The sequence below is a fragment of the Antechinus flavipes genome, chromosome 3 (genome assembly GCF_016432865.1).
Source record: "Antechinus flavipes isolate AdamAnt ecotype Samford, QLD, Australia chromosome 3, AdamAnt_v2, whole genome shotgun sequence".
In the NCBI taxonomy this organism is placed as follows: Eukaryota; Metazoa; Chordata; class Mammalia; order Dasyuromorphia; family Dasyuridae; genus Antechinus; species Antechinus flavipes.
The window spans coordinates 97,228,613-97,254,914 of record NC_067400.1 but is presented as its reverse complement, the minus strand read 5'-3'; the positions used below and the strand labels follow the sequence as shown (position 1 = coordinate 97,254,914).

General features: G+C 35.1%; 1 protein-coding gene across 4 annotated transcripts in view; it reads right to left on the bottom strand.

Moving 5' to 3' along the window:
* The window catches only part of PCDH17 (protocadherin 17), a 113,327-nt gene extending 87,540 nt beyond the window's left edge, over positions 1 to 25,787 (bottom strand). For 2 of the 4 annotated variants that reach the window (XM_051983886.1, XM_051983888.1), the window contains exons 1-2: positions 20,223 to 25,787; positions 12,337 to 12,381 (exon numbers count right to left, since the gene is read on the bottom strand). In XM_051983886.1, coding sequence (XP_051839846.1) covers positions 12,337 to 12,381; positions 20,223 to 22,811 — 2,634 coding nt within the window. In that variant the 5' untranslated portion in view covers positions 22,812 to 25,787. The remainder of the gene's footprint in view (positions 1 to 12,336; positions 12,382 to 20,222) is intronic. The other 2 variants (XM_051983887.1, XM_051983889.1) reach the window with 1 other exon arrangement.
* Between the last annotated feature and the right edge of the window lie 515 nt (positions 25,788 to 26,302).

The window sequence follows — 26,302 nt, the reverse complement described above, 5'->3', positions numbered from 1 at the left end:
TCATATAATCACACAAGGAGTAAGTAACTGGTTGGATTTCAATATAAGTCTTTCTGACTCTAAGTACAATACTCAATCCATTATGCCATACTCTCTCTCTGTTAATAAATGTTTGGGATTCATTTTTTTATTCTGTGAAGTAAATTAATTTCCCATCACAGGTTTGGACCCAATAAGGTTAAACAGACTCACTTTTGAATCCTATAAACTTATAATACAGGTCAAAGATAGCAACAATAACTATAATAGCATTCGTGTAATGCCTTAAGATTTATTAACAAAGTGCTGTGTATACAGTGTCATATTTGATAACACATCTTAAAACCATATCTTCTATAATTGATGTACTGCAATTAACCATTCCCTAAAATATAAAATCCTGTATTTCCCAAAGTTCCAGAATTTAATAAAGTCCTATAAAATAATGAAATGCACTTTACTTTTCTAAGGGAAGCATTAGATTTGGAGTTAAAAGAAATGGATTCAAATCTTAGATCTATCATTAATTAACTGTGATTTTGACTAAATCATTTTCCCTTTAGCAATAACATTTTTTCATATGTAAAATAATTAATATCCTCTCTTAAGATCCCTCATGGAACTAAATAGTTAAGGATCTATTCTTTATTTCATTATTGCTTTACTATTAGTTCTCAGTTACCCTTCATGCTTTTCTCATTGCTTGGTGGTTCTCTTTCTTAAGTCTAGTCTAGATACCAACAAAAAGCCCAACTATTTTACAGGAAAGTTTAGCTTTGGAAGCATTTCATTATTTTTTTTTAATTGTCAAATCTCTGAGCTTCACAGACCATTATCTGTTTTATCTTCTTTGTATCTTCTCCATTTTTTTTCTAATGGCAGCCCAGTCTGTTTATGCAGATAATGAGAAACACATAAAAATAAAGGATTATATAAGTTCACAAATTAGGGTGACAGGTAGCGAATTTCTTTGTTATTTCTTTCCTTTGGAAAATCTTTTTATCTATAATGGAGACCTGGATTTTAAAACCCTATGAGAGAGACCTAGGCCTGGAAGTAAAAAAAAAAAAAAAAAAAATCTTCCCGAGTTTAAATCTGTCCCTAGATACTTCCAAGCTGTGTAACCCTAAATGGGTCACTTAACCTTGTTTATCCTATAAAATAATCTGGAGAAAGAAATGACAAACCACTCTAGTATCTTTGCCAAGAAAACCCCAAATGGAGTCACAAAGAGTGGAAACAACTAAAACCACCGAACAATAACAAAACAACAAAAATTAAGTTATCACATCATGTTATCTACCAATTGCTCCAAATCTAAACTCTATTAAGTATAACTTACTAAAATAAATAGCAGCTTCCTTTGGATGCAAAATATGATGAAATTTGTTTGGGGTTTGTTTGTTTTGTTTTTTGCTTTTGCCATAGAGAAATCTAATTTTATAATGGGAATATGGAGTTGCAAAAAAAACGAAAAAAGACAAATCAAAACAAATGACTTAAGACTTAGGAGAAGGATAACTAACCTTGAGGTAGCAGATTACAGTACAGAAGCATATTCTCCCCATGAAGAGGTCAAGGCTTCCTGCTGACCTTTACAACCATTACAATTTTAAAAATGACAAGAAGACTTCCTGGTGCAGTGGATGGAGTGCTGGACCTGAAGTCAGGAACACTCATCTTCCTGAGTTCAAATCCAGTCTCAAATTCTTCCTAGCTGTGTGATGCTGGGCAAATCATTTAACCCTATTTGCCTCAGTTTTCTTATCTGTAAAATGAGCTATAGGAAGAAATGACAAATCACTCCAAAACCTTTGCAAAAAACAAACAAACAAACAACAAGCAAAAAACAATGCTATAGAGTCACACAGTTATGTGAGAACAAAACCTCAATTAAAAGTACCAGAAGCAGAGAGTTTTCAAGATTGGCAATATCTCTGAAACATTAATGATGGTCAAACATTGTAGTCCTAAGGCTCATTTTCCTGTTTGATCTCCATTTGATTAACAATCATTGATGATATTGTCAATGGGCAATTATGATGTCTGTCCTCTATTTACTATCCAATCTTTGAATTAATTCCATCTAAATAGAAATTTAATAAACAACCCTGAAAGAAAACTAATGACAAATATAGTAGCTAATAGTGCAGGATAATGTGCTTTATTCTATACCTCTTTCAACCAAAATTATTTCACCATATTGCCTTGCATTTTGAAAAAGAATGATCACCCTCCCTTTTTCTCTTCTATAATTCCTAAAAGCTTATTCTAATAAATTTCAAATAAGTTAAAATTTTAAACACTTGCTACAAAGAATCTAAAAGACAAAAAATTTTACCTCATTTAATCTATTTGTGTATCCTTGATTCTGCTATTCTTAAATCATCAGAACACCTCTCATTTTCAAAAGTACCCCAGCACCATATAGTACAACATTAACTCTTATTGAAAGCCTAACAATAGTTCTGAATTTTATTGCAAAGCCAATAAATAAATATAATGAAAATCATGACACATCATTATATTACTTTGAATTGCCTCTATTCATTTAAAAAACTGATGAGCACATTAAAAATAATTTCACATGACAAATTCCAGGAAACCTTTGTATTTGAGATGCTACCAAGATTGTAGACTGGTGAAGATCATGTATATAGGCTTTTGTGCCATATAGCAAAGTGAAAATGAAATCTGGTATACTCAACAATAACTCCTTCATTCTCACATAGTAGTAGTGGCAGAGTATTAGATACATTTACATCATCCATCAAAGGTTTGTACTTATTGACACTATATTGTCAATAAAAATTACATCAGAAACCTTTTGAAAGAGCTTCCCCATCAATTAGCCTGCAGATGGATTCTATCATTGTATTTTTCTCTATCAATTTAATATACTGGATCATATTAACAGCAATGGCTTGTCAAAAAGGCAGATCTGAATCCTATTAATGGAGTTACACTGCCAATATAATCGGCTTCCTATTTATTGAGCTTCCCAGTATTTGAAAAAGCTGTGAAATGGGATTATAAGGTTATGTTGTGTACATCTGGCTGTTCACTATATAAATATTTCAAGAAATTTGATCCCACAGGCTGAAGAAACACCTGTCTAATCACTTTCTTTTCACCATTACACAAATTTCAGACAATAGAGCAGGCAAACCAAAACTTGGAGAAATTATATTGCCTTGTTTAAGCCCATTTCCTTTTTATCCAAGGAATAATGTCATTATTCTAAATATCCCAGTACCAGTTTTAAAAACAGTAAAAACAAAACAAACAAACAAACAAACAAAAAAAAAAAACAAACGAACAACAACAACAAAAAAAAACTTATCTTACTGGGGGGATGAATCTCTGCTTTACTACATCTAAGAATTAATGTCTCCACCACAAAAGAAATGAGACATAAAATTTTTTAATTAGGAAAAATACCTGAAATATTCCATAATTTTGTACTTATTAAGTTTCTCTATCATGCTATGTACTCTTGGTGTAATTATAGCTTGTAAGTATAATTTTAGTGTCACATGGAACCATGGAAATAATTAATGAGAGGTAGTAGTTCATGCATAAAATAAGTTAAAAAATTCTACAATCCTTCTAGTTAATATAAGCCTTAATGGAATTGAACATTAGTTGCTTTTAAGCACATCGAGTATTAAACAACTACATCGACTGGATTAGTAGAATATACAACAGCTCATTAAGTTTGAATGCGTGTGTGTGTGCACGCGTGTGCATGTGTGTATGTGTATACCTTAAAAAGTAATTGCATTACTTTTTAATTGCTTTACTAATTAATTGTTTTAAAAAATAATTGCACTAAAAACAATTTTGGTTTTTGTTCCAATCAAATTAACTCCTGAACTTTAAAAAAATGAAGATTTTTTTTTAAATGGTCCAAAATGACAACTAAAGGTCAAGGAATCAAGTTACCAATTATATTCCCTGGTAGCAGGTGGGTGCAATGAAACCTAGTGACTGAATTTGAAATATTTTACTGAACCTTTTATCTGTTACCAGTATGATGATTCTACCTTAGAATTCTTAACAAGATATTATGCTTATAGCAATTTGCTGACTGAAATGGTATCTCCACTCTTTTGTCATTCATATCATATTACTTTGAAGCAAAACTACCACTTCCCTTCTCTCCATTCATCCATCTATCCCATGTCACTGCTAAAAGTAACAACCAAAACTATTCTGCCTTATAATATTGTAACATTTCTTTCTTTATGGTAATGATGTTCACAAATAAGTAGGGACTTTTAATCAGTGAAAAATGATAGAAGTTACTAATGCAAAACTTCTGGTACACAAACGAATGCATTGTGATCAACAAGCATTAAGAACTTAGTGCATATAAAGGGGAGATTAATGATATACCTATCCAATTGAAATTAAATACAAATTATAGAGGAAAACTAAACATAAATCCTAGGAAATTAGAAATAAAATAATATCTTTGAAGGTGATTTTCCATGCAGTGAACTGTTTTCAACTTGACTTCACTTGTATTATGTTCCGTGCTTTGCAAGCTCTAATCTTGGCCCTTTTTATTCTACCTCTGATCAAAGAGAATATGCTTTATTTTCTTACTGCCGATTATAGGTCCAGGTGGCATAAACCTGTAAAGAGGCTTTCTTAAAGAGTAAGAGAATTCAACTCTTTCTTTGAGGAGTAGCAGATGGAAGTTTTTATTCCCTAATGTGTCTTAAGAATGCACATTGTTATGCCCTGAAGAACAAACAGGAAAAAGAAAATCAGGCCAAGGAATTTATTTTATTGCTTCTTAGGTAAATCAAACTGTCAGCATTTTATTTACTTCTTAAAATTAGATTTAGCATATTATGAGGTAAATAAAGAGTCCCCTTTCCAAATGATAAAAATGGTAAGATTTTCATATTATATACGTTATACTTCTGTCTATTGCCCTACAAATTTCTACTAACACCCCTCCCTTTCAAATTCATGAAATAACCAGGCCTAATTTTAAAAATAATAAGTGAAATTTTATTGGACCAAGATGAAGTATATATTGCCTAATGTTCTATCATTGTTTCAGTGAGTTTCCAGAAATTAAGTTTATACACCAGCCCTGAAGTCAGGAGGACCTGAGTTCAAATCCGACCTCAGACTCTAACACTTCCTAGCTGTGTGACCTTGGGCAAGTTACTTAACCTCAATTGCCTCAGCAAAAAAAAAAAAAAAGAAGAAGAAGAAGAAGAAGAAGAAGAAGAAGAAGAAGAGAAGAAGAAGAAGAAGAAGAAGAAGAAGAAGAAGAAGAAGAAGAAGAAGAAGAAGAAGAAGAAGAAGAAGAAGAAGAAGAAGAAGAAAGAAGAAGAAGAAGAAGAAGAAGAAGAAGAAGAAGAAGAAGAAGAAGAAGAAGAAGAAGAAGAAGAAGAAGAAAAGAAAAGAAAAGATTAAGTTTACATTCTAATAGTTTTATTCAATTACAAAAAGCTGTAATTCTATTTACTGGCTTGATATTCCACAGGTTATTAAATATAACAATAATTTCAGAATACTGTCTTATCCTAGGACACTTTCTATCTGAACTTTATCCAAAAGAAAAAGATGAAAGGAACAATAATCATAATAATAAGCATTACCATCACTGTTGTTATTATTCCCTAACAATTATATTATGCACAGATTTTTTAAAAAGATCTCACTTATATTATCTTATTTGAACCTCATAGTAACCCTGTTGAGTGTATTAGTCAAAAGAATCAACTATATCTATGATTTCAGTTTTAACATTCCTTAAAATTATATGCATAGAAACAAAACTCCAATAAGACATATCTTCTTCATATGTCAAAATTAAATCAAGAATCTTCAAAAGATATAGTAACAGAGATAATTTTCATTGATGAGTGTCTTATAATCAATAACTAATGAGAAAAAAAAATTAAGCAGACAAGTGCTCACCAAACAAGATCTTTCTTGTCATGGCTTAGACATAGTGAAAAGTTCAAGTCATAGAGGGACTGCTTGCCTAAAGAAAGTGAGATCCTCCAAGTATTTCTCTTTGTAGATAACATTCTGATGACAGTATCAAATTCTATAACATTGTAAATTAATTAAAATGAAATCTCTTATCACTCAAAAGTTTACCCTAACTATTCATAAGGTGAAAAAAATCCTGTCTAGATCATGATACATAGTTGAATGGAGTGTCCAACCTGTAATCTGTGAAGCATTCATATACACATGAGTTTAGAATGTACATATATGTTTGTATGTGTAGAAGTATATGAAATAGTATTATAAATACAAATTGCACTTGAAGCCAAAATATATATATATATATAAAGAGAAAGAGAGAGAGAGAGAGAGAGAGAGAGAGAGAGAGAGAGAGAGAGAGAGAGAGAGAAACAGAGAGAAATAGAGTGACAGAGACACAGAGAGAGAAAGAGACAGAGACAGAGACAGAGATAGAGACAGAGAGACAGAGAGAGAATGACCAGCCAAATCATTTAACTTTTCAGTAGTTTAGGTCATTCTCCAATTCTATAAGTTATATAGAAGAAGTTGCTGGCATGGATTGGTAGAAGAGCTTTCTCTTTATCAATGAAATCACAGTATTATTCTCTGTCCTATCCCTAGGGGAGGAAATCCAATGCTATTCTGAACATGAGTTTTAGACTTATAAAGGTTAGTAAGAGCCAATAGTGACTAATACAATCAGAATATATTGAAAGAAGTATCAGCAGTGAAGCTTGTACATAGCTGACACCAAGAAAGTCCTTGCTTAGACTACGGCAGACTCTTCTTTCCTGAAACAATATTTAAGGACAGTTTCCAGCATCAACTTCATTCCTCAAAACTAGTCCTATTTCTCTTTCAAACATTCAAATACTTTAAGGGAAAATTATGTTTAGTGTTCAATTGCATTCATTAGTGTTATGTTGACATAATTCTACAAGCAAAAGATAATTTGGGAGAGCAGGAGTGGGAATGTGTAGAGTTACTAAAACATCATATTCTCCTTTCACTTATATTTTTTTAGACAATGCTCTATTTGAATTTCTTACAGTTTTTCAACTTGGGATTCCAAACCTTGTCAGTTTTGTATATGTCTGCTACATATCACTCTTGATCTACTTTAATACATGAAAACTTCTAGGCAAATGAATGAATTAGAAATGTAATTATTCTTCAACTCAATCTAAATAATAACTCTGGTTCTATCTTACATAAAATCATATTCTTCTCCTTCTCCAAACCAAACTTTAACACTATTCTATATTCAAAATCCAAGTGAAATTTAAAGAGTCAATGTAATAAAATTTTGTTTTAGAGAATTTTCTAAAGGCTGGGCTTTTTCAATAGTGATTTTAATTATTTTACCATTTTATATTGATTTAATGAATTGATTTAGTGAAAAGTTTGTTTAACTTTGCTGATTTGGGAGCTGCTATTTAGTACATAGTTACTATGCCTTGCAGTCATTCAGGATACATATATAGATTTTTCACAAACCTGAATCTAAACTGATTAATGAAGCAGCTACATGCCTAGTGGACAGAGCACTGGACCCAGAATCAGAAAGAATCATATTACTGAGTTCAAATCCTGCCTCAGCTGCTTACTAACAGTGTGATCTTATGCAAATCACTTAACCCTGTTTGCTTCAATTTCCTGATCTGTAAAATCTTTGCCAAGAGACCCTCAAGTGGGATCAGAAAGAGTCAGGCATAACTGAAACTAATGAATGCCAATAATAATAATAATAATAATAATAATAATAACTATATAATGATTTTTTGAGGATCAGAAAGAGTCAGGCATAACTGAAACTAATGAATGCCAAAAATAATAATAATAATAATAATAACTATATAATGATTTTTTGAGTGATAGAAGTAGCATTGCTGAAGCTTAACTATTTAGTAACAAGATAGCAAATGGTAAGGTTTATAGTGTTCTTATCAAAACTGAATAGTAGCTGAAATCAAATATAATCTTATAGAACTTATTTATTTGTAATTTATGAGTTTAAAATTCTTAAAGTTATATGTTAAAAAAAAGCTTTGATGCATTTCATAAAAGGTACACAAAGCTACTCTTTAATGCCATCTAGGAATAGATTTAAATAATATAGAATAAAATTAGTAACACCTATAGAACTTGCACTTTGTTTCCTCAATTCCTAATAAATAAGGCCTCCTGACAAAATCACTATGTAGAAAGAAAATTATACTTGACTTAAAAAGAATCATTTTATCACCCACAGCAAGAAAGGTTGGTTATTACAGTACAAACAACAATATATCTATCTATTAGATAGAATGTTTGTAAGGTAAAGGTACATGTTGGATTCCCAGCTTGAAACTTAGAAATATAGACTAGGTCAATACTGTTTAATAGATGACTTTGTTCAGTGATTTTCGTGTATAATTGGAATTAAATTAATAACAGTACATCTGTTTTTATTTTGAAAAAGTATTTACAAATGTATTTTGAAATTATTAAAATATGCCTCATCAGTTATAATTTTTTTTAGTCCAAACTACTATAAGATGCTTTCATTGCTCTCTAAAATGTAATGCATAAAATTACATGCAACGTGTAGTATTAGTATTACCTAGTTTTCCTTCTAATATAGTATTAAATTATAACTCAATAATATATATTTGTAAAATTTAATCTATTTGTAGAAATCATCCTCTAAAAACTGTCAGTTTTGATTAATTCCATTTTTTCCTAAACTATTCTCATATTCATATAGTTTAACTTTTTTTTAATGGCCTTCATGAAATTATAGAATTGGTATCTCTTCTCATTACTTGGTGGGTGAAGTGGGTGTTAGAAATATCCTTCAGCTGATAAAGAAACATAAATCTTCTCTACCCTTCTCCCTTTCTCTTTCCCTAGGAAAAGAAACAACATTTTTTTTTTCACTTAGAATCAGGTGCCATTTGGCACATTAAGAATTTACAGAGCTTTTGGACAAATATTCCAGTCCATGTCAATTCCTCAAATACGTATTTATTTATTTATAAGAAAACAGAAGTAAAGAGACTTCTCCTAATTTCTAATTTTTCTTTAAATTAAGAAATATTAAGTAACATAAATATACTTTTACTTAAGTAAAAATCAGATCAAAGAAACTCCTTAAGATGTTCTGTATAGGGATGTTTTTATTCTCCAAAGGGCTTCTTAGTACTTGCCTGCTAAACAATTCTGACTGTCTCAACATTGGCAGTTAGCCCAATTTCCTTTTCTTCAAACTCAAAGGGGCAATAAGAAAGGTTGGAGGAATGAGGGAGTTAGGAGTGAATCTTTACTCCCTTCTTAGACCTTCTTTACATGTCAACTTTTGCCCAAAGCAAAATTTAATAGGAGATTTGTGGATCTCTATTTCTAGAGATTTACTATGGAAACACTGACATAACCTTTAACCATAGCAAACAGTGCCACTCTAATGAGTAGGCAATACCAAACCACTTGCAAACTGAAAACTACACAAGGAACAGACAGATCCTGGCAGGAATTAATCTGCCATTTTCACACATCTGCCCAAGGGAGGTATTGTAATTGCAAAAATTTACTCTTAGACTGCTGAGACTCATAGTAATTATGTTTCTTTTTTTAATAGAAATAGCCACAGGTGGTAACAAATTGGGTTTTGAGATGGGAAACTGGGCATGCATTCTAACCCAAATTACTATGTAATTGTCTTGATTATAAAATACTGTGGAAAGCCTATTGCTCAAAATTTAAATCAGAACAAAAAAAAGTATCTTTTAAATGCATCCCTTTCCTCCCCCAGCTTCTCAATATGTGGACCTATTGCTTCATTTGTTGGTATAGCCACATCTAATGCTAATCCAGGCAATTTACAATAGATTTGTACCAATAACTATCCCAAATTCCTGGGGTTTATATTTGTTTAACAGCATAAATTCTTGATTTCCTCTCTTATTCTCATCTAGGGATAAACAGTAGCTTCACTAAGAAGGTCAAGATCTGGAAAGTTAGCTAATAATTATCATGAATGTAAATGCCAAAATTCAAAATGTAAACTTGCATACTTTAAACATAAGTTAAAATTAAAGTCCTATTTGGTCTTTTGTAAATCTGTTTGACAGAAATGTGTCTTTTTATTTATATATTAATCCAAACATACACATTTCCCCACACAACACAAAAACCAACTTATTGTTTATCTAATACTGAACAGTATATATAATGTTTATAATGATGACTGATATTGATGATGATACTTTTGGTTAATTATTTTCTTAAAACAGCTATTTAATCCACCTGGGCAAAAACACATAGAAGAGTAAATATAATAATAATAATAATAATAATAATAATAATAATAATAAGCAATAATGGAATTATACTTTGTCCTAATCCTATTTCTATCTAAACTGTTATAAAATAAAAAGTGAGATTTATTTTTATTGTTATTGTTTCTTAAGTCCACAATTTCATGTGATCAGATCATTCATTGAGAGAAAGAGAGAGAGAGAGAGAGAGAGAGAGAGAGAGAGAGAGAGAGGACTTAAAACTAAAATAGCTCATTTATAATACAGACAAAAATATCAGGTAGATTTAGAGCAATCAGAAAGCAAACAATTATAATCTCATACCCACTGGCTAAACAGTTGACTGATTAGTACCTTACCTTAAAGCTATGTGAATTCAAGTTAATGTGTACTTTTTAATACCCACTGCCATTAATAAAAATGATAGAGGGTTGATTACTCTGCACTCTGCATGACTTACACTTTTTCTTCATCATTATTCTCAGTCCTGAAGGTTGACAGTGGGATGTGTAAGTTTAAGGAAGATGTATATATCTAGCTTCATAGTAGAAACTGAAGCTTTCCTACACTACTGCCATTCCAAGAAAACATGACAGCACAATTCATCTATAATTAGACAACTTCTTCTATTAGCTATTGATCAACTACTGAATATCTAATGACGTTTTAAAGCCCAGTTAGAAAATTTCTATGAATTGCCTTATTTATGCTTATTGAAATCAATTAGAAGCATACTGTTTAGTATCAACCTTACATATTTTTAACATTTTAGGTTTCTCTTTTTAAAAAATCGTTTTCATTTGTTTGGTTTGAAGGGCAGTATAAATATTAAGATAATTCACTAGAATTTTATCCCAATATTTTAGGCTTTTAAACTTTTCCCCAGATACTAAAAGTCATACTTGTTATTATTTTTGATCTACTGAAATGATGTGATCACAGTAAAAAGCATACTGACTGGATATTGTACAGCTGTGTCTAAATAATCCTTCTCATGATCATTAAGGCTGAATTGTTTTTATGATCTTCAAATCTGCATATCAAATTATACAAGTGTTATGCAAAACAGCAAATCTATAAAATATTCAATCATCAGGATTAGCTTAATAGGCTACTATCAGATGCACTATGAAACTAAATGAAATTAACAGATCTGGGGAATATATTTGTTGGCCATTTGTAGAAAATAGTTACTGTTTAGGTGAAGTAAGCTTTGAGTATGAGTAGGCTTTAAGCACAACTCTATGCTAAATAGGTTCACATTTCTAGACTCCTGCTATACAATTTTATAGAATGATTTACAATCATTGAATAAGAAAGATTCTTTGTAACTTTGTGCCTTATGGAAGTTCATATATAAATATATGTTAAGCAACCTGTAGCTTGAGTATTTGAACTGAGTTCAAATATTGGCACTTGGAATGCTTTCTAATTCAATTTTGTGTACTTCAGCATGTTTTATTGAACAGCAGGCTACAATTTTATGTTTAAATGGATGCTTAGTAATCTGTAATGATGCATGTAGAAATATTATAAGTAACAATATTGATTAATATGTCTTATATTTGAATTACCATGTTTATTTTTAATTACTGCCAAGAAAAGTTAGGAAAATCTTTTAAAAAGGTAATACTGTTGTAAGAAATAATTTGAAGACTTCATAGTGTGATTCTGAAGTTACTTTTGAAGATGTCATTAGCTATCATTAAGAATACATTTAAATCGTTCACAATTATAACAAAGCCATTATTTACTATTTATTTTAATTTCCTTTACAAGCATGCATGCAATGGTTTTTAAAACAGTATATATCTACAAAGCAAGTAAGTGTTTATAGCTTTGAAGACTTGAAATTGATTTTTAATGCTTCAGCTTTCAAACAGTACAAAGGCTGCTTTTAGCTGATAAAGACAGTAAACAAGACATTGTCCCTTTAATGTTTTTCTTTAATTAAAAATCAATCAAAAAGCCATTTCAAGTTTTTAAAACGTTATGCATTTTGGACACACAATGTGCTCAAAAACTAAATGGAAACTTATGAAATGGTATTTTTGTTTACCTGAGCTGCTTCACATCGTCCTTCCACCATCAATAGTGTTCCTGGCTATTGAATTGAATAGACATTTAAGGGAAAAAAAATAAGATGGTGTAAGTTTTGATGTTATAAAAATGACTGAAGCAAAATGTTTTTAATACCACTAAATTATTTTAATATATTCCTTTCCTCTAATCAGACCAAAGCCTATTTATGTAGATTAGTTACATCTAGAGTCTCATTTATCCAACCTGTATTTATCCTTTGATCACAAAGCTTGTTAACTTAAATGGTCTTTTATTGTTATGATTCGTTTTCCCATAATTATGCAGTTTAACTGCCTGATTTTTTCCGAATAAATATATGCAAACGCGCCAATCATATTCAGCAATGTTATGCTGGATGCTCAATGAACTGTAAGAGCCATTTCAATACAATAAAACTGCCTGGAAGAATTCCAGGGCAAGGACTGCAAATACCAGTAATCATAATGTCACTAAGACTAGAACAGACAAATAAAAGTATGTTACACATTTATCAATAGATTTTCTCAAACACAATCTGAAAATCATTTCACATGTCTATCACTGAAAGAATTTACAGTATTTTTATGAGTGATGCCACCCACACAACAAAATGGTGCATTTAATTTTGATCAACATCCCCCCCACACCCATTTTATCTTGAAAATAATGGGTAGTTTTATAGTAGAAGGCAAAGGAGACTCCAGCACATTTTTGCTTAGTCACAGATTGTTGATACCATTATAGTCTTCGCTATTAAAAGTAATTTATTTTAAGTAACTGGAGGCCTATGATATGTCAATGTCAAAATCATCAATGAGGGTTGTAACTAACTGCAAAATACTAGGTTAACTGCAAAGATATACTTCTCTGTATCACCATGACTGTAGTGGATTATTAGTAGATGAGAAAAGGACTGATTAATTTAAACTGAGAGAAGGGTAAAAGCCATCCAATATTCATAGTGACAGTGACAATCCAAGAAATTTTATGTTATGTTAAAATGTGAAGGCATTATTTAAAGTATACAAGCTTATATCAATCCATCATGCATGCATCCATGCACATATTTTTATTTGCACCTCTGTCTTCATGATTATACACACACACACACACACACACACACATATATATATGATTGCATGTATATTTATAATCATAAATGTCTTACAAAAATAAAACTTGGAGGTAGTGCCCTTGGGGTTTTAATAAACAGTAGCATTACTGTAGGGAATATATTCTAAAGCAATGGGAATAACATAATTAGCTGAGGATGTGTAAGAATTTTCCTGCCAACATTTTTAAGAGACTAAGTTTTCATTTATAATTGTGAGAAGCCCAGGTCTAGAAGTTTATTCCTTCTTTATTTTCTATTCTAACAAGAACTTTAATTTCCAAACATGTGTGTATGTAAGTACATGACATGCACATATAAGCATACATATATATGCATGTATACTTATTGATATATATAAAACCAAATATATATTTTACATATATATTTAATATTCTTGATATAGTTAACATTAAGCTTAAAGTATATCCATAACATCTGATTTTTACAGCCCTCTTCCTTCTTTTAACTGATTTAACTTTAGGATTTTTAAGGTCTCACTTATTATAAAAATGTAACTGTTTCGTGAAATGTATATCCTGTGGGGTGGGAAGGTTTCCTAATAGCTATAATGTTGTAATGAAGTTATTTATGTAATGAGGGAAAATTGTAGAAGAGTATTCTTGCTGAAATGAATAAGTATGTATGCATTATATATACACATGTAAATATATACATGAATTACATTTCAAATCAGTGCTTCATTTCTTTAAAAAGTGAAACACAAACACTTCAGTGCTTAACGTTATATTTAGAAATGACTTTTCTTTTTCCAAACATTTTTAGATTTTGTCTATAATATATTTTGGTAAATGGTTTGTTTGGTCTGGGTGGTTTTGTTTTTTGATAATGTACATATTTGTTTATGAAAAAATGTGATGACGTATTATATAACTGATGCATTGTCAATAGCAAAAAAAATTAGTAGTCTTGATTAATCTATAAAGAGGAAACATAGAAAAGTCTAGTTTTGAATAATGCAACTGAGGAAACCTTAATTTCAGAATTTTTCCTTGAATATATGAATTTGATCTAATCCTTCAGTCTGCTTGATAATTAAGATTGCTTTAAGAATAATATATGTAAAGTTTAGAATAAAGTATGTAAACTTTAAGATAGCATCAATGTTTGCCTTTAAAATAATCATATATTCCCACTACATACCAAGAAAATAATTAAGTATATTTATATGTATATGTATATATATAAACTCTCCCAAGTAAAGTCATTTATTCACCAAGTTGTGCCTCATACAACTTAAAGATTCTATGTTACCTTCTCATATATTCTAATTTTTGATAGGAATAAATGAAAATTTAAATTCTTTAGGTGAAATTGAAAGTATTTCCTTTCCTTTAGAAAAAGGTTGTTGAATTTTCACCTGGGGGCTACATATGGTTCATATGTAAAAAATATAAATGACTATAGGTATCATTTTGTTAATTTTACTAAAGGCTGTAGCTGATTCATGAAGTAAGTTTTTAATTATTTCAAGTCAACATATCAAATTAAATATTTGAAAATCAAATGTTTCTATATATCATTTTACTTCTATGTATCATTATTCAATTACTTCTATAATTTAATATTTCATATTGTGCTGGTAATTTTGCATTTAATAGAATTATTAAACATTTGAAAAACAATAATTCAGGGTCCTGTTTCTCAAATGATTAATAATAACAACAAAATTATAATTTAGATTCACTGTAAATTTCTTCAAGCACTTTTGTGGCTAATACACCATTTTATTTGGTTTTTTAAACCTGATACAGTTTTTCTCTATGTGTCATTTTAACTTCATCTTTAAGAATTTGTATTAAGCACCTAAATTATATCATTGACCAAGCTAGGATCTGTGTTGAGATATATCAAAGGATATTCTCATCTATAACAAGTCCCAGACACTCAATAAGTCAGGGTTTTGGTCTAAAAAACACTTGACTGGCAGTGAATAATCTTAGGTTCTGTTCTGGGGAATGGTGCCAATTAGCAATGTATCCTTTGGCTTGTCACAGCTTCCCTGAAACTCAGAGGTTTTTTTGTTTGTTTGTTTGCGTGTGTGTGCGTGTGCGTGTGTGTGTGTGTGTGTGTGTGTGTGTTTGGTTGTTTGTTTTAAGCTCTATTTTGTAATTCCCTAAATAGTGTGAGGGAAAAAAAGAAATCAGGTTGCACATGTCTGTGCAATTTGAATATTAATTAAAATATTGGGTGAGTAAATCTGCCAGTTAACCTGTCATTTATGAGCCAAAGGGCAGAAATGTTATTTTACCTTACAAAAAATAAATTGAAAAATATTTTAGCTTAATTCTGTATAATTAACGAAATATGAATCTGGTGAATCTCCAAACTCAATCTTCATGGCTCCTGAGAATTTGGAGGGGGTGAATACAAATAAATGTCCAATAGAGTTGACTGTACCACATCCCCAAGTTAGCTTCTAGCAACTCAAAATCATTAATTTGCCTTATGAATTGCATTAGGCATTATCCATTGGGATCAATAAAGCATATAGAAGTTTCTCCTTACCTTTTTTTCACTCAAAGATGCTAAGGCTACTTGTGACCCTCTCTTCTTTCCACACTGTTCATTTACCTATTTCTCACTAATTTAATTACATTTAGAATTTTGGGCAAACATTAGAGACTACCTTAATTAAATGGTGCATATTTCAAGTGTACTTTTCTTCTGAAAACATGTACTTCATTTTCTTTGACTGAAAAGTCTATAACAAATCAAGAAGATCTTACACCATTTCTGTAAACTCTATGAAGTTGAAGTTAATAGGAGTTATTTGAAATTGGAGTTTTAAAACACTAGAAAAGAATGCAACTGCTTTTTTTCTTTTAATTATTTCAGTTGTACTAAAATGTAAACTAAGCATAATTCCTTCTAAGGATGCTCATAAAAGTTTCTTGCAGTAACATTATAGCAAGTCTGAAGGCATTAGAGCAGCAAGAAAATTTGGGATTCCTCCAGCTTCTAGAGGATTATCTTCCTCCCCGACCCCAAATCAGCTCCTGATAGAGTTATTCTGAGATTTATTACCTTTGTTAACAGGGGCATGAACAGTGGCTGCTTTCAAGTATCATTAATGATTGGTGCTTCATTTTAGCATGCCACATGAGAATTCCCTAAGGTATGCATATTTGTCAGAATGTAGAAAAAAAGACACTTAAAGCTTCATTTGATCTTTTTTAGTAAAATTTTTATCTTAACCCCAAAGTCCTTTTGTTCCATCAATGTTCCCTAAAGGAAGTGGCTATTGAATGTTTCCTAATCATATAATTTAAATTAATATCTAAACATATGTTAAAAAGCATTTCTACTTCCTGTGTACGTTGGCTAAACTTTGGACTATAACTAGTTGGTTAGAAAAGTGTATATACATCTTTTACATCACTGCTTCTCTATAAAGAATCTATAGAGAAAACACCTGATAATTAGATGTTTTTGCACAGAGTTTGGTTTTCTGCTAGTTTAGCTGACAAATAGTATATTGGAATTTGTCCTAATGTTAACAGTGAATAAAATAGTGCTTTATTTTGACTGTGGCATGAATAGAATTCTTAATGTTACATCTAAATTCAGTTAAAGTATGGTTTTGACACAGGTGTGCCTACAAAATATAGCCACAATTTTTGGAATCTGTACAGTTCATATATATATATATATATACACATACATATATATGATTCTACTTTGGACAGACATAAAATGTGAGATTTAGTAGTTCTGTTAGTCCTTAACATACTTATAAGTAAACCTCAGTACCTCAGTACTGAACTTCCTTTGCTTACATAAGTAAATCAAACATATATTACATAGCTATAATATCTACCCAGAAGTTCATGTCAAGTTTTTATTCAGTTGTATGTTACTGAAGGTGAGTAACAAGAGCATAAAACCATCTTATTGACCCAAAGTAAGATGATGGTGTCCTTAGGTGCTTAAAGTATTGTGCTCCATTTTAAAGCATTTGCAAAACAATAACTAAATTAAAAGGACCACTCATTGTCCTTAATTTAATACATAAAATACATTATATTTTGGGTTAAATCATATACACCTAAAAAGTAATTAAAAATAGGTGTGCAACATAAGCCAAAGTGTGCTATACTAATCAGGTGGATGATAAAATGAGGCAGGTCCCCAAGGGTGTTCTTAAAGGCCTTCCAGGCCACATATAGAAGCACCAAAGGGAGGACAACTTTGAAGAAGAAAAATAGAAAAAATGATGAATATAATGTTGACAAAAACAATTTTTTAAAGGAAAGAATAAGAGAATAGGCCTCAGAATTCTGAAAAACTGAATTCAAGTCTAATACAGTATCTGACTTACTGTCTGATTAAGCAAGTCACATAACCTCTCCATACCCTCTCTTTCCCAAATAAGTGTCAAGACTACTTTAGTAGAGGTCCCATTCTGGACCAAAGCTTATTTCAACTTTTAAAACTAAAACTAATTTCACAAACTACATTTATTGATTATTTTGCTGAAATGTATTTTAATGAGAAAAAAGGAAAGAACAGAGATGAGATGTTCTTTGCTTTCTGCAAATTAAATATGAAATTTTCTGTGTTGGAATTGATATTTTTTTTTTTCATTTTAAAGGAATTCAATCTACTAACTAGGTTCTTGTTTAGGACAGATCAAAGCCTTCCCAAGTGTTTGTGGAAACACTTGGAACCTGTCTCCTCAAAATAATATCGCTGATTCAATCCCAGATATATCATGCCCAATCTAACTAATGCCCCAGACTCTTTAGGTATTCTCCTACTCCAATTCCATTTCTACTGGGAATTCCAATAAGAATTTGACTTGTGGAGATAAATAGTGAGAGCCTGAGGATTTATCTACCATATTACAACTTTTTAAGCAAGGAAGTTAAAAAAAAAAGTGAAGGCAATTGAAGGCAATATATTTGTGCATTTATCTAATAAATACCTACATATAAATTTGTTAGCATAAAACTCTCTTCTTCTTAGAGATGTAGATAACCATGAAAAGAATATTTAATAGCCACAGAAAGACTTTCATAGAAACCACAAAACACCTTTTTAAGGGAGGAATTTCCTCTTTGAGTTTTATATAGATCTCCAAAAAAAAAAAAAAAATCATGTTTAAGTATACAGTAAACACTGTAAAAAATGAATAAATAAAAAAAATTCCAACCATTGGGATTTAACACTACAAATGATAGCTTCAAATTCAGTAGCATTAATTAGTACATGTATTAGTTACGTTATGGAGACATTACATTATTGTGGGAAAATATAATTTGCTTCTTTTTAGCAACTATTACAGTTATATGCAAAAACAAAAAACAAAAAGAGTGGACTTAGCATTTTGAGCACTTAAGTTTAACAATAAATAAAAAACTACCCAAAACAAGTGCCATCAAAAGTTATTTGATTTTTAAAGCACATAAGTGTAAAAATCAATTATCTTGCTTTTACCTCCAACATTGTTCATTTTCCCTAAAGCGTCACTTTCTGATAAGTTCAATTTTAGATTTCAAGTATTATCTCCACTAAAGTAAATTGGTAGCAATGCAAATGCATATTTAGCATAAAATGAAGTTGCTGTTGTGAAACAACTCCACAATGGCTTGAGGAATAGCGCCAATAGACTAGTGCAGAGGGAGTTTTCCTACATTTGTCAAAGTATCTATGCTATTTCGAAGCTCAGGATTTTTCCTTTTACCATATGTCAGTGGACTTTAATTTAAAGCATAGAATATATGTGTGCATATATGTATTTATATGCACATATCTATTTAAAGTTCCAGGGAATTTGAATTTTTCTTTTCATATCAAATATACAATTCATGAATTTAAATGCATTTTAAATATTATTTTATTTTATTGTTAATTTTTTTTTTTGGTACATCAAGTGACTATAGTGCAACTTTTCCTCCCATTTTCAGGGAACACAAAATAAGTCTGTCACTTTTTTTTTCTTCTGATACACTCAGTTCACTTCTCCAAAGACTCAGAAGAGAATATTAGGAAAACAACTGGACAACATAAATGTGACATTTTAAATATAGTAATAGTCATTATCCAGAGCCTTTCTCCATCCAAACTTTTAAAAAGTAGTTTCAAAGTATATCTGTGATTTGAAAAGTTAAAGTACACTAATAAATTAAAATGTACTTCAATCTGACTGTTAAATTAGATCCATGTACGATTAAAATGTGCTTTGATAAAACTAATATTTAAATACATTAGTGTAAACAATAGTTCACACTGATTCGGGCTACTGGAAATCTGACTGCTATTTTTGTTGTTCCCATATAACATTTTCATTTTGTAGCATACATTTAAAAAAATATTTTTTGCAGTGTTAACAAAGAACCACTAACAAATCAAACAAAAGTTCCCAAAGGTGGGAGGGTTCTTTGTTATTTGTTATAAAGTGAAATATGTACTAATAAAAAATAAAACAAAACAAACCACAAACACTGAACACTGCTCAATGATTTGTTTTAAATGAAGTCTTAAAAAAAAAAAAAAAACAACAACAACAACACGTTAAAATAAGTAACAGAAACAAGACATTTACATCTTGTAATTTTTGTGCTGTTATTTACATACATGGATGATACTTCTGTGTATATCTTATAGTATGTACACACACAGTGTTCAGAAAGTAAACCAGAGGGTTTCACTGCTGTTGGCAGTGTCTCAGTCCTGTTCGATAGGTGTCAGGACAACTCCAAAAACAAATCTTTAAAGTCAAGTCCCAGGTTATGCTAAAAGTCTCCTACCTGAATTATGGACATCCGAGTGGAGGGTGTCTCGGTTGCATTAGTCCCTTGTCCAGTGAAGCTGGTGTGGCAGCCCCCATGCCCCTGAGGAACAGTCAGGTTGTTGGAGGCAGGTTTCAGGTACATCACCTCAGATCTGGGCGAGCTGAGGGGCAGTCGAGTCTGATAGTCAAAGTACATGGGGGAGGTGGCCAAGGAGGGGCTGCTCACCACATTCATGACATTCATGGCATTTCTCTCCTCCACCTCGCTCTGCACTAACATAATATCATTCTTGTTGATCTTCTTCTTTTTGCCCTTGCCCCCGCCTAGCTGCGGGTGGCTGTATTCTGCGATGCGGCAATTGTAAGTCCGGATCTCCTTGTTCTCCCGCTTGCACTTGACCGCGATGGTGATCATGGCCGCTAGGAGGATAATGGAGATGGTGCTCAGGGTGACTATCAGTGGCAGGGACATGTCCCAGTGGTGCTGCTCGCCATTCACTCGGGGCACACCCTCGGGAAGAGAGCCGCTCACCGAGCGGATGATGAGCCTAGCTACGGCTGAGAGGGTAGGCTTCCCGTGATCCGTCACTTTTATCACTAGCTCTACCACTGGAGTCACGTCTTCCCAGAAAGGGTGCAGAGTGCGGATCTCGCCGCTGGACGAGTCGATCTCGAACAGGTTGTCCTCATTGCCGTCCACAATCTCATACGTGAGCCTCCCGCTCTCCCCGAAGTCGTTATCCAGTGCTCGCACAGTGCTCACTAGATAGCCCAAGCCGGCATTCCGCGGCACCTGCAGCTCGGCTGTATCATTTTGCAGAGTGGGAAGCACTATCACAGGTGCGTTGTCGTTCACGTCCAGCACAGTCACTCGCACCGTGGCATTGCTCTCTAAGTGAGCCGGGGCGCCTGAGTCCTTAGCTAATACTTTAAACTCAAAGGCTTTGGTCTGCTCATAGTTGAAGGAGCGCAAAGCGTAAATGGCTCCGTTCGTGGGGTTCACAGACACATAGGTATAAATGGACACGTCCCCGATATGTGAGGGTATTATGGAGTAGGACACAGTGCCGTTTTGGCCCAGGTCGGGATCATGTGCCAGCACAGAACCCAGGTACTCACCGGGGATGTTATTCTCGTGCACCTGCAGCACGTAAAGTCCCTTGGTGAAGCGAGGCGGGTTGTCATTCTCGTCCAGGATTTTCACAGAGAATGACTTCGTGGAGTTTAGAGAGGGAGAGCCTCCATCCCGAGCCACGATGGTAACATTGTACTCATCCTGGGTCTCTCTGTCCAAAGGCCGGTCAGTCACTACTGTGTAGAAGTTATCATAGTTCTCTTCCAGTTTGAAGGGCACCGGGCCTCCGGTCCCACTCCCTCCAAGTACCCCTCCTGACCCTCCTCCGCCCAGGACACGACATTGTAGCTGCCCATTCTTCCCCGAGTCCCTATCAGTGACCCGCACCAGGGCGATGACAGTACCCGGTGGGGCGGCCTCACTCAGCGCCCCCTGGCGCACGGAGACAAAGCCTATGGAGGGCGCATTGTCGTTGCGGTCTACCAGCTTGACCGTGACCTTGCAATGGGCCGGGATGGGGTTGGGCCCCAGGTCCCGGGCCTGTACGTCAATCTCCACTAAGCTGTTCTCTTCATAGTCTAGGTTACCTTTGACGCGGATCAGTCCCGTTTTGGGGTCAATAGAAAAGAGTTCCCGCACCCGGTCTGGCACATAGCTACTGAAGGAATATATCACCTCGCCATTCTGGCCCTCATCAGCGTCTGTGGCATTGAGGTCAATTACTACCGTGCCCAGAGGGGAATTTTCGGGCACCTCCACCAGGTAGGAGGGAGCCTCGAAGACGGGACTGTTATCGTTGGAGTCGATTACCTTCACATTGATCTGCATGGTGGCTGAACGGGGCGGTTCTCCGCCGTCCAGGGCGGTCAGCACTAGGGTGTGGTGATTCTGTTGCTCACGGTCCAGTGCCTTCTGAATTACCAGCTCTGGGAACTTGGTGCCATCTCCGCGGGACTTGACGTCCAGGGCGAAGAGGCCGTGGTCGTCGCGGGTGAGCAGGTAAGTGCGGAGACCGTTGTCACCGGCGTCTGGATCGTGGGCGCTGGTGAGTGGGAAGCGAGTCCCTGGAGCGGCATTCTCTGAAATGTCCATCTCAATCTGGTCTGAGGGGAAGGAGGGCGCATTGTCGTTGATATCTTGGATTTCCACTTTGATCATGCAGATCTCTTTGTCGTTGGCGAAGACCTCTAGGGAGAGCTGGCACTTGGCGTTGTGGCGGCACAGGGACTCTCGGTCAATGCGCTGCTTAGTGTAGAGAAGTCCGCTGTCAGCGTCCACATCCAGTAAGTGCGGCGCCGAGTTCTCCAAGACCCGATAGCTGCCCGATTTGCCGCGCCCGGCTCCGATGCTGACACCGCCGCCTCCTCCTCGCTCCGGGGGCAGAAGCCCCTGCTGTGGCAGCCTCGCATCTTTTCCGATGTTGCCTATCACAGTGCCGGCACCTTGCTCCTCCGGCACAGAGTAGTTGAGGTTCTTGAGCGTGAGGGCGGGAGCCCAGAGCAAGAAACAGCAACAGATGGAAAGGTACATCCCAGACCAACGGGGTGGGGGCAGGAGCTGCAGGACGTGCGTGTCTGTGTGTTGCGAGCGTGCAACACAACGGGGTTGTGTGTGTGTGTGTGTGTGTGTGTGTGTGCTCCTGTGTGTATGCGTGCGTGAGACAGAGTCTGTCTCTCTTCTCCCTCTAGCTGCTTTTTGATTCAGGCTCTTCTTATTTCTTCCCCAAGTTCCTTGAACCTGTTGAGCTACAGCATCTGCCCAGAGCGAGAGGCAGCAAATGGACCGTAGCTTAAGGGTCACTGAGTGAAAATAATAGCAGCTTCCGAGCACAGGGGTAAAACAAGCGCTTCGTATCTACAGGAAAACCCCAGCTCTAGTTCAGGCTCCACAAACTTCAGCGATGAGGTGGATGATAAGAAGAAAAAAATCGTCCGGGGGGAGGGGAGAGAAGGAGGAAGGAGGAAGGAGGCAGCGATAATGGTTTTTTAAATACGCAGGGTTTTTCTTTTCTTTTCTTTTTTCCCCTCCACCAGTGCGCTGAAAAGCCACTCTCACACGCAGTCTCGGAAATACTATTAAAAATAGAGGCGGAGGGAGATAAAGAGAGCGGGAGGTGTGTCTCTAAGCAGGATCGTAAAGTGAAATCCTTACTTGTTACTCATCTCCCGTGATGAGATTGACGGGGATAAGGGAAAGGAAACAGACGAGTCTCGGAAATAGATTTGAAGCCCTCCCTTGTGTACAGAGAAATGTCTGGTGGCCTCGCGGGCTTGTTGGTTTTCAGGGAGTGTTTTGCTGCATTTAGAGATCTAATCTTGCATTGCTTGCAGCGGCGGCGGCAGCGGCGGACTGCATCTCGCTGGCAGGCGTAGTTCTCTCCCTTTCCTTTCCAAGCAACCCAAGGGAGGCGGGAAGGGGGGGAGGAGGGGAAGAATGCAGAGCAAAGAACTAGTGTCCGGATTTGTAGTTTCCTCCCTTTACCAGCCTCCGCCCTCTAATCTTGAAAAATGCTCCCCCGAAACCAGGAAACCCCCAACCGGATCAGCAGCAGCAGTGTCTATGCGTTATGTGTGTACAGGAAAGAAAAAATATCTGTCTATGTTCATTCGCATATACACTCTTGGATTTCTCTAAGACAGGCCAGTAGCAGCCGCCACCACCACATCCTCTCAGGGAACAACACTTTGCTCGATGCAGTTTAATTCCAGTTTGCTTTCCTCTCCAAGAGAAAGGAAATCAACAGGCAACCCATGGTTGAATGTTCAGAATTGAGGGAGGAGGGAAAAAAGGAGGAAAAGCGAGAAAATCCACCCAGTACTCACACACACATACACTTTGTGGCTAAAAGGGAAACAGTCTCTGCATTCACAGGGCTGTGCTGTCAAGTGCTTCTTTTTTCTTTCTATTCAGCATCTCCTTCCAAAGGCTCTGCCACCTCCCAATCCTCTTCATTTAGCAAAGAAAATCTTGGCGATGAATAAAAGTGGTAAATATTTTAAGCGAATAAAATATGTCCTTTTTTGTTTTGTTTCGAAAGGGGAATGAATTAAACAAATACAAATTAATGTTTGGTGTAATGCATTCTGCAGTCTCAGGCTCAAACGATCTTTCTGGACATCTTGGTATAGGGAGTAGCAACAGCAGCAGTAAGCCAAGTCAGGACGATTTACCTTTCGGGGGGGCTATTAGATAAAGGTGGATTTTTTGTGGTCGTTTTTTTTAATTTCAGGTTCTTAAAATACCCCCAAAATAAGTGAATGACACATCCAGAAATTCAGGTGTTCCAATCTGCTGGATGAGTCAGATCCAGCGGAACAAATCGCATTCACTATCGCCTCATGTTCCTCCCTTCACAGACATTAGTTGCAGCTTCTTCCTAACACTTCTCTGACTCACTCTATAGATAGAAAAATCAGATTCATGTTTTGAAGAAGAAAAAAGGAGGAAGGGAGGGGGTGTTGAATCCAGCTGTACTTTTACTATACCTCTTTCTCCGGGAGGCTGAGGATCAGGAAAACAAGGCTTTTATCCACAGCACCAAGAAGGCGTCTGCTTTGCTGGGTGTATTTTTTTTAAATTCTGTCCTCTATTTTAGGCGTGAGTCACCCCGAGATCTTTCTGATCTTTAGGGAAATAAAATATGTATATACATATATATGTAGTAGGTTTCCAGTAACTCTCCACAGCTCAATCTCGGCTCTCAGTTCGGTATCCCCCCCCAATTGTCCTCTATTCATAAAAGTCCAGACCCAACGTGCATAGTTAATTCTGCAATCTGTTGTAGTGGGGTATTTCCCCCTCTCTGTTATGGGTGGGTGGCCTCTTTCAATCAGGCATTCATCAGGATCAGCCAACAGCATGCAAAAGATGTTCTGATTTCAGAGAAAATAAATCCATCTCCGAAACCGAGTGAAGAAAATTAAAATTAATAATAATAAGAAGAATTCAATTCAACAGTTGGAGTAGCGTCTCTTCAGTCTCCCTTCTGCTGTTGCTGCATTTGCTGGGCTCCCAGCCCTCTCGCTCTCTCCCAGTGCCTCTTGCTGACTGACTCTATTCACCTCACGCCGCTGCTTAAACATTGATACTGATTCTCTGCCAGCCAATCAACGTTAAGAATAAGAACCTGCCTCCTATTCTATCTTCCAATGAAAAAGAGCTAAAAGGCTTGTGGAGGCGGTGCTAGAATCCCCAATGCTTCGGTGTCATTGATTAGATCAGTTAGATTGGAGACTAACAATGTGAGAAGGGCTTGTCGCTTGTAAACTGCAGCGCCTCATTTCTACACTGCAGAGTCTCTGTGGCCTTTTAACTACATATAAAAAGCTTTCTCCATGGTCTTCCACTAGAAAACGAGGTGGGGAAAGGGGGGGGGGGTTGAAAGCAATTTATTTTTTGTCTGTGTTAAAAAACATAAGAAAGCGGGATCCCAGGGTGTGTGTAGGATTCGGAACCTTGCAGTAGATGCTGGATTAGGTCTCTGTTTCTCTCACACACACATACACACACACACACACACACACACACACACCACATACTCACACACATACATGCACAGACGTTGTCAGAAAATAGAAAGACACTCTTGTGCATACTTCAGTTGTCTCAATGTAGCTTATTCTGAAAGCGATGCAGCTGTGTGTGTGTGTGAGAGAGAGAGAGAGAGAGAGAGAGAGAGCGCGCGTGACTGCACGCGTGTACGTCTGCAGCTTGTAACAGGAATCGATATGCAACTTTCTTCAACCTCGGGGAAAATCGGCTGTCCTCGTGTATCCATGCAATGAGAAGTCACTCGATTATTAAAGTATTTTAGAAGAAAAGCAGAACCGCAATGATAGATACACCGTATCAGCAATGTAAAAACGCCTCTCTTTTAAAGAGACACGCATCAACTATACCAGAAGCTTAGACTGCCACAAATTAAATCAGGTTTATAATACTCAGGGGCCAACGCCCCTCGGTTACCCCTATTTCAGTCTAAGGATCAACAAACAGAGATCTCCCTCCTAGGTTCCCCAAAG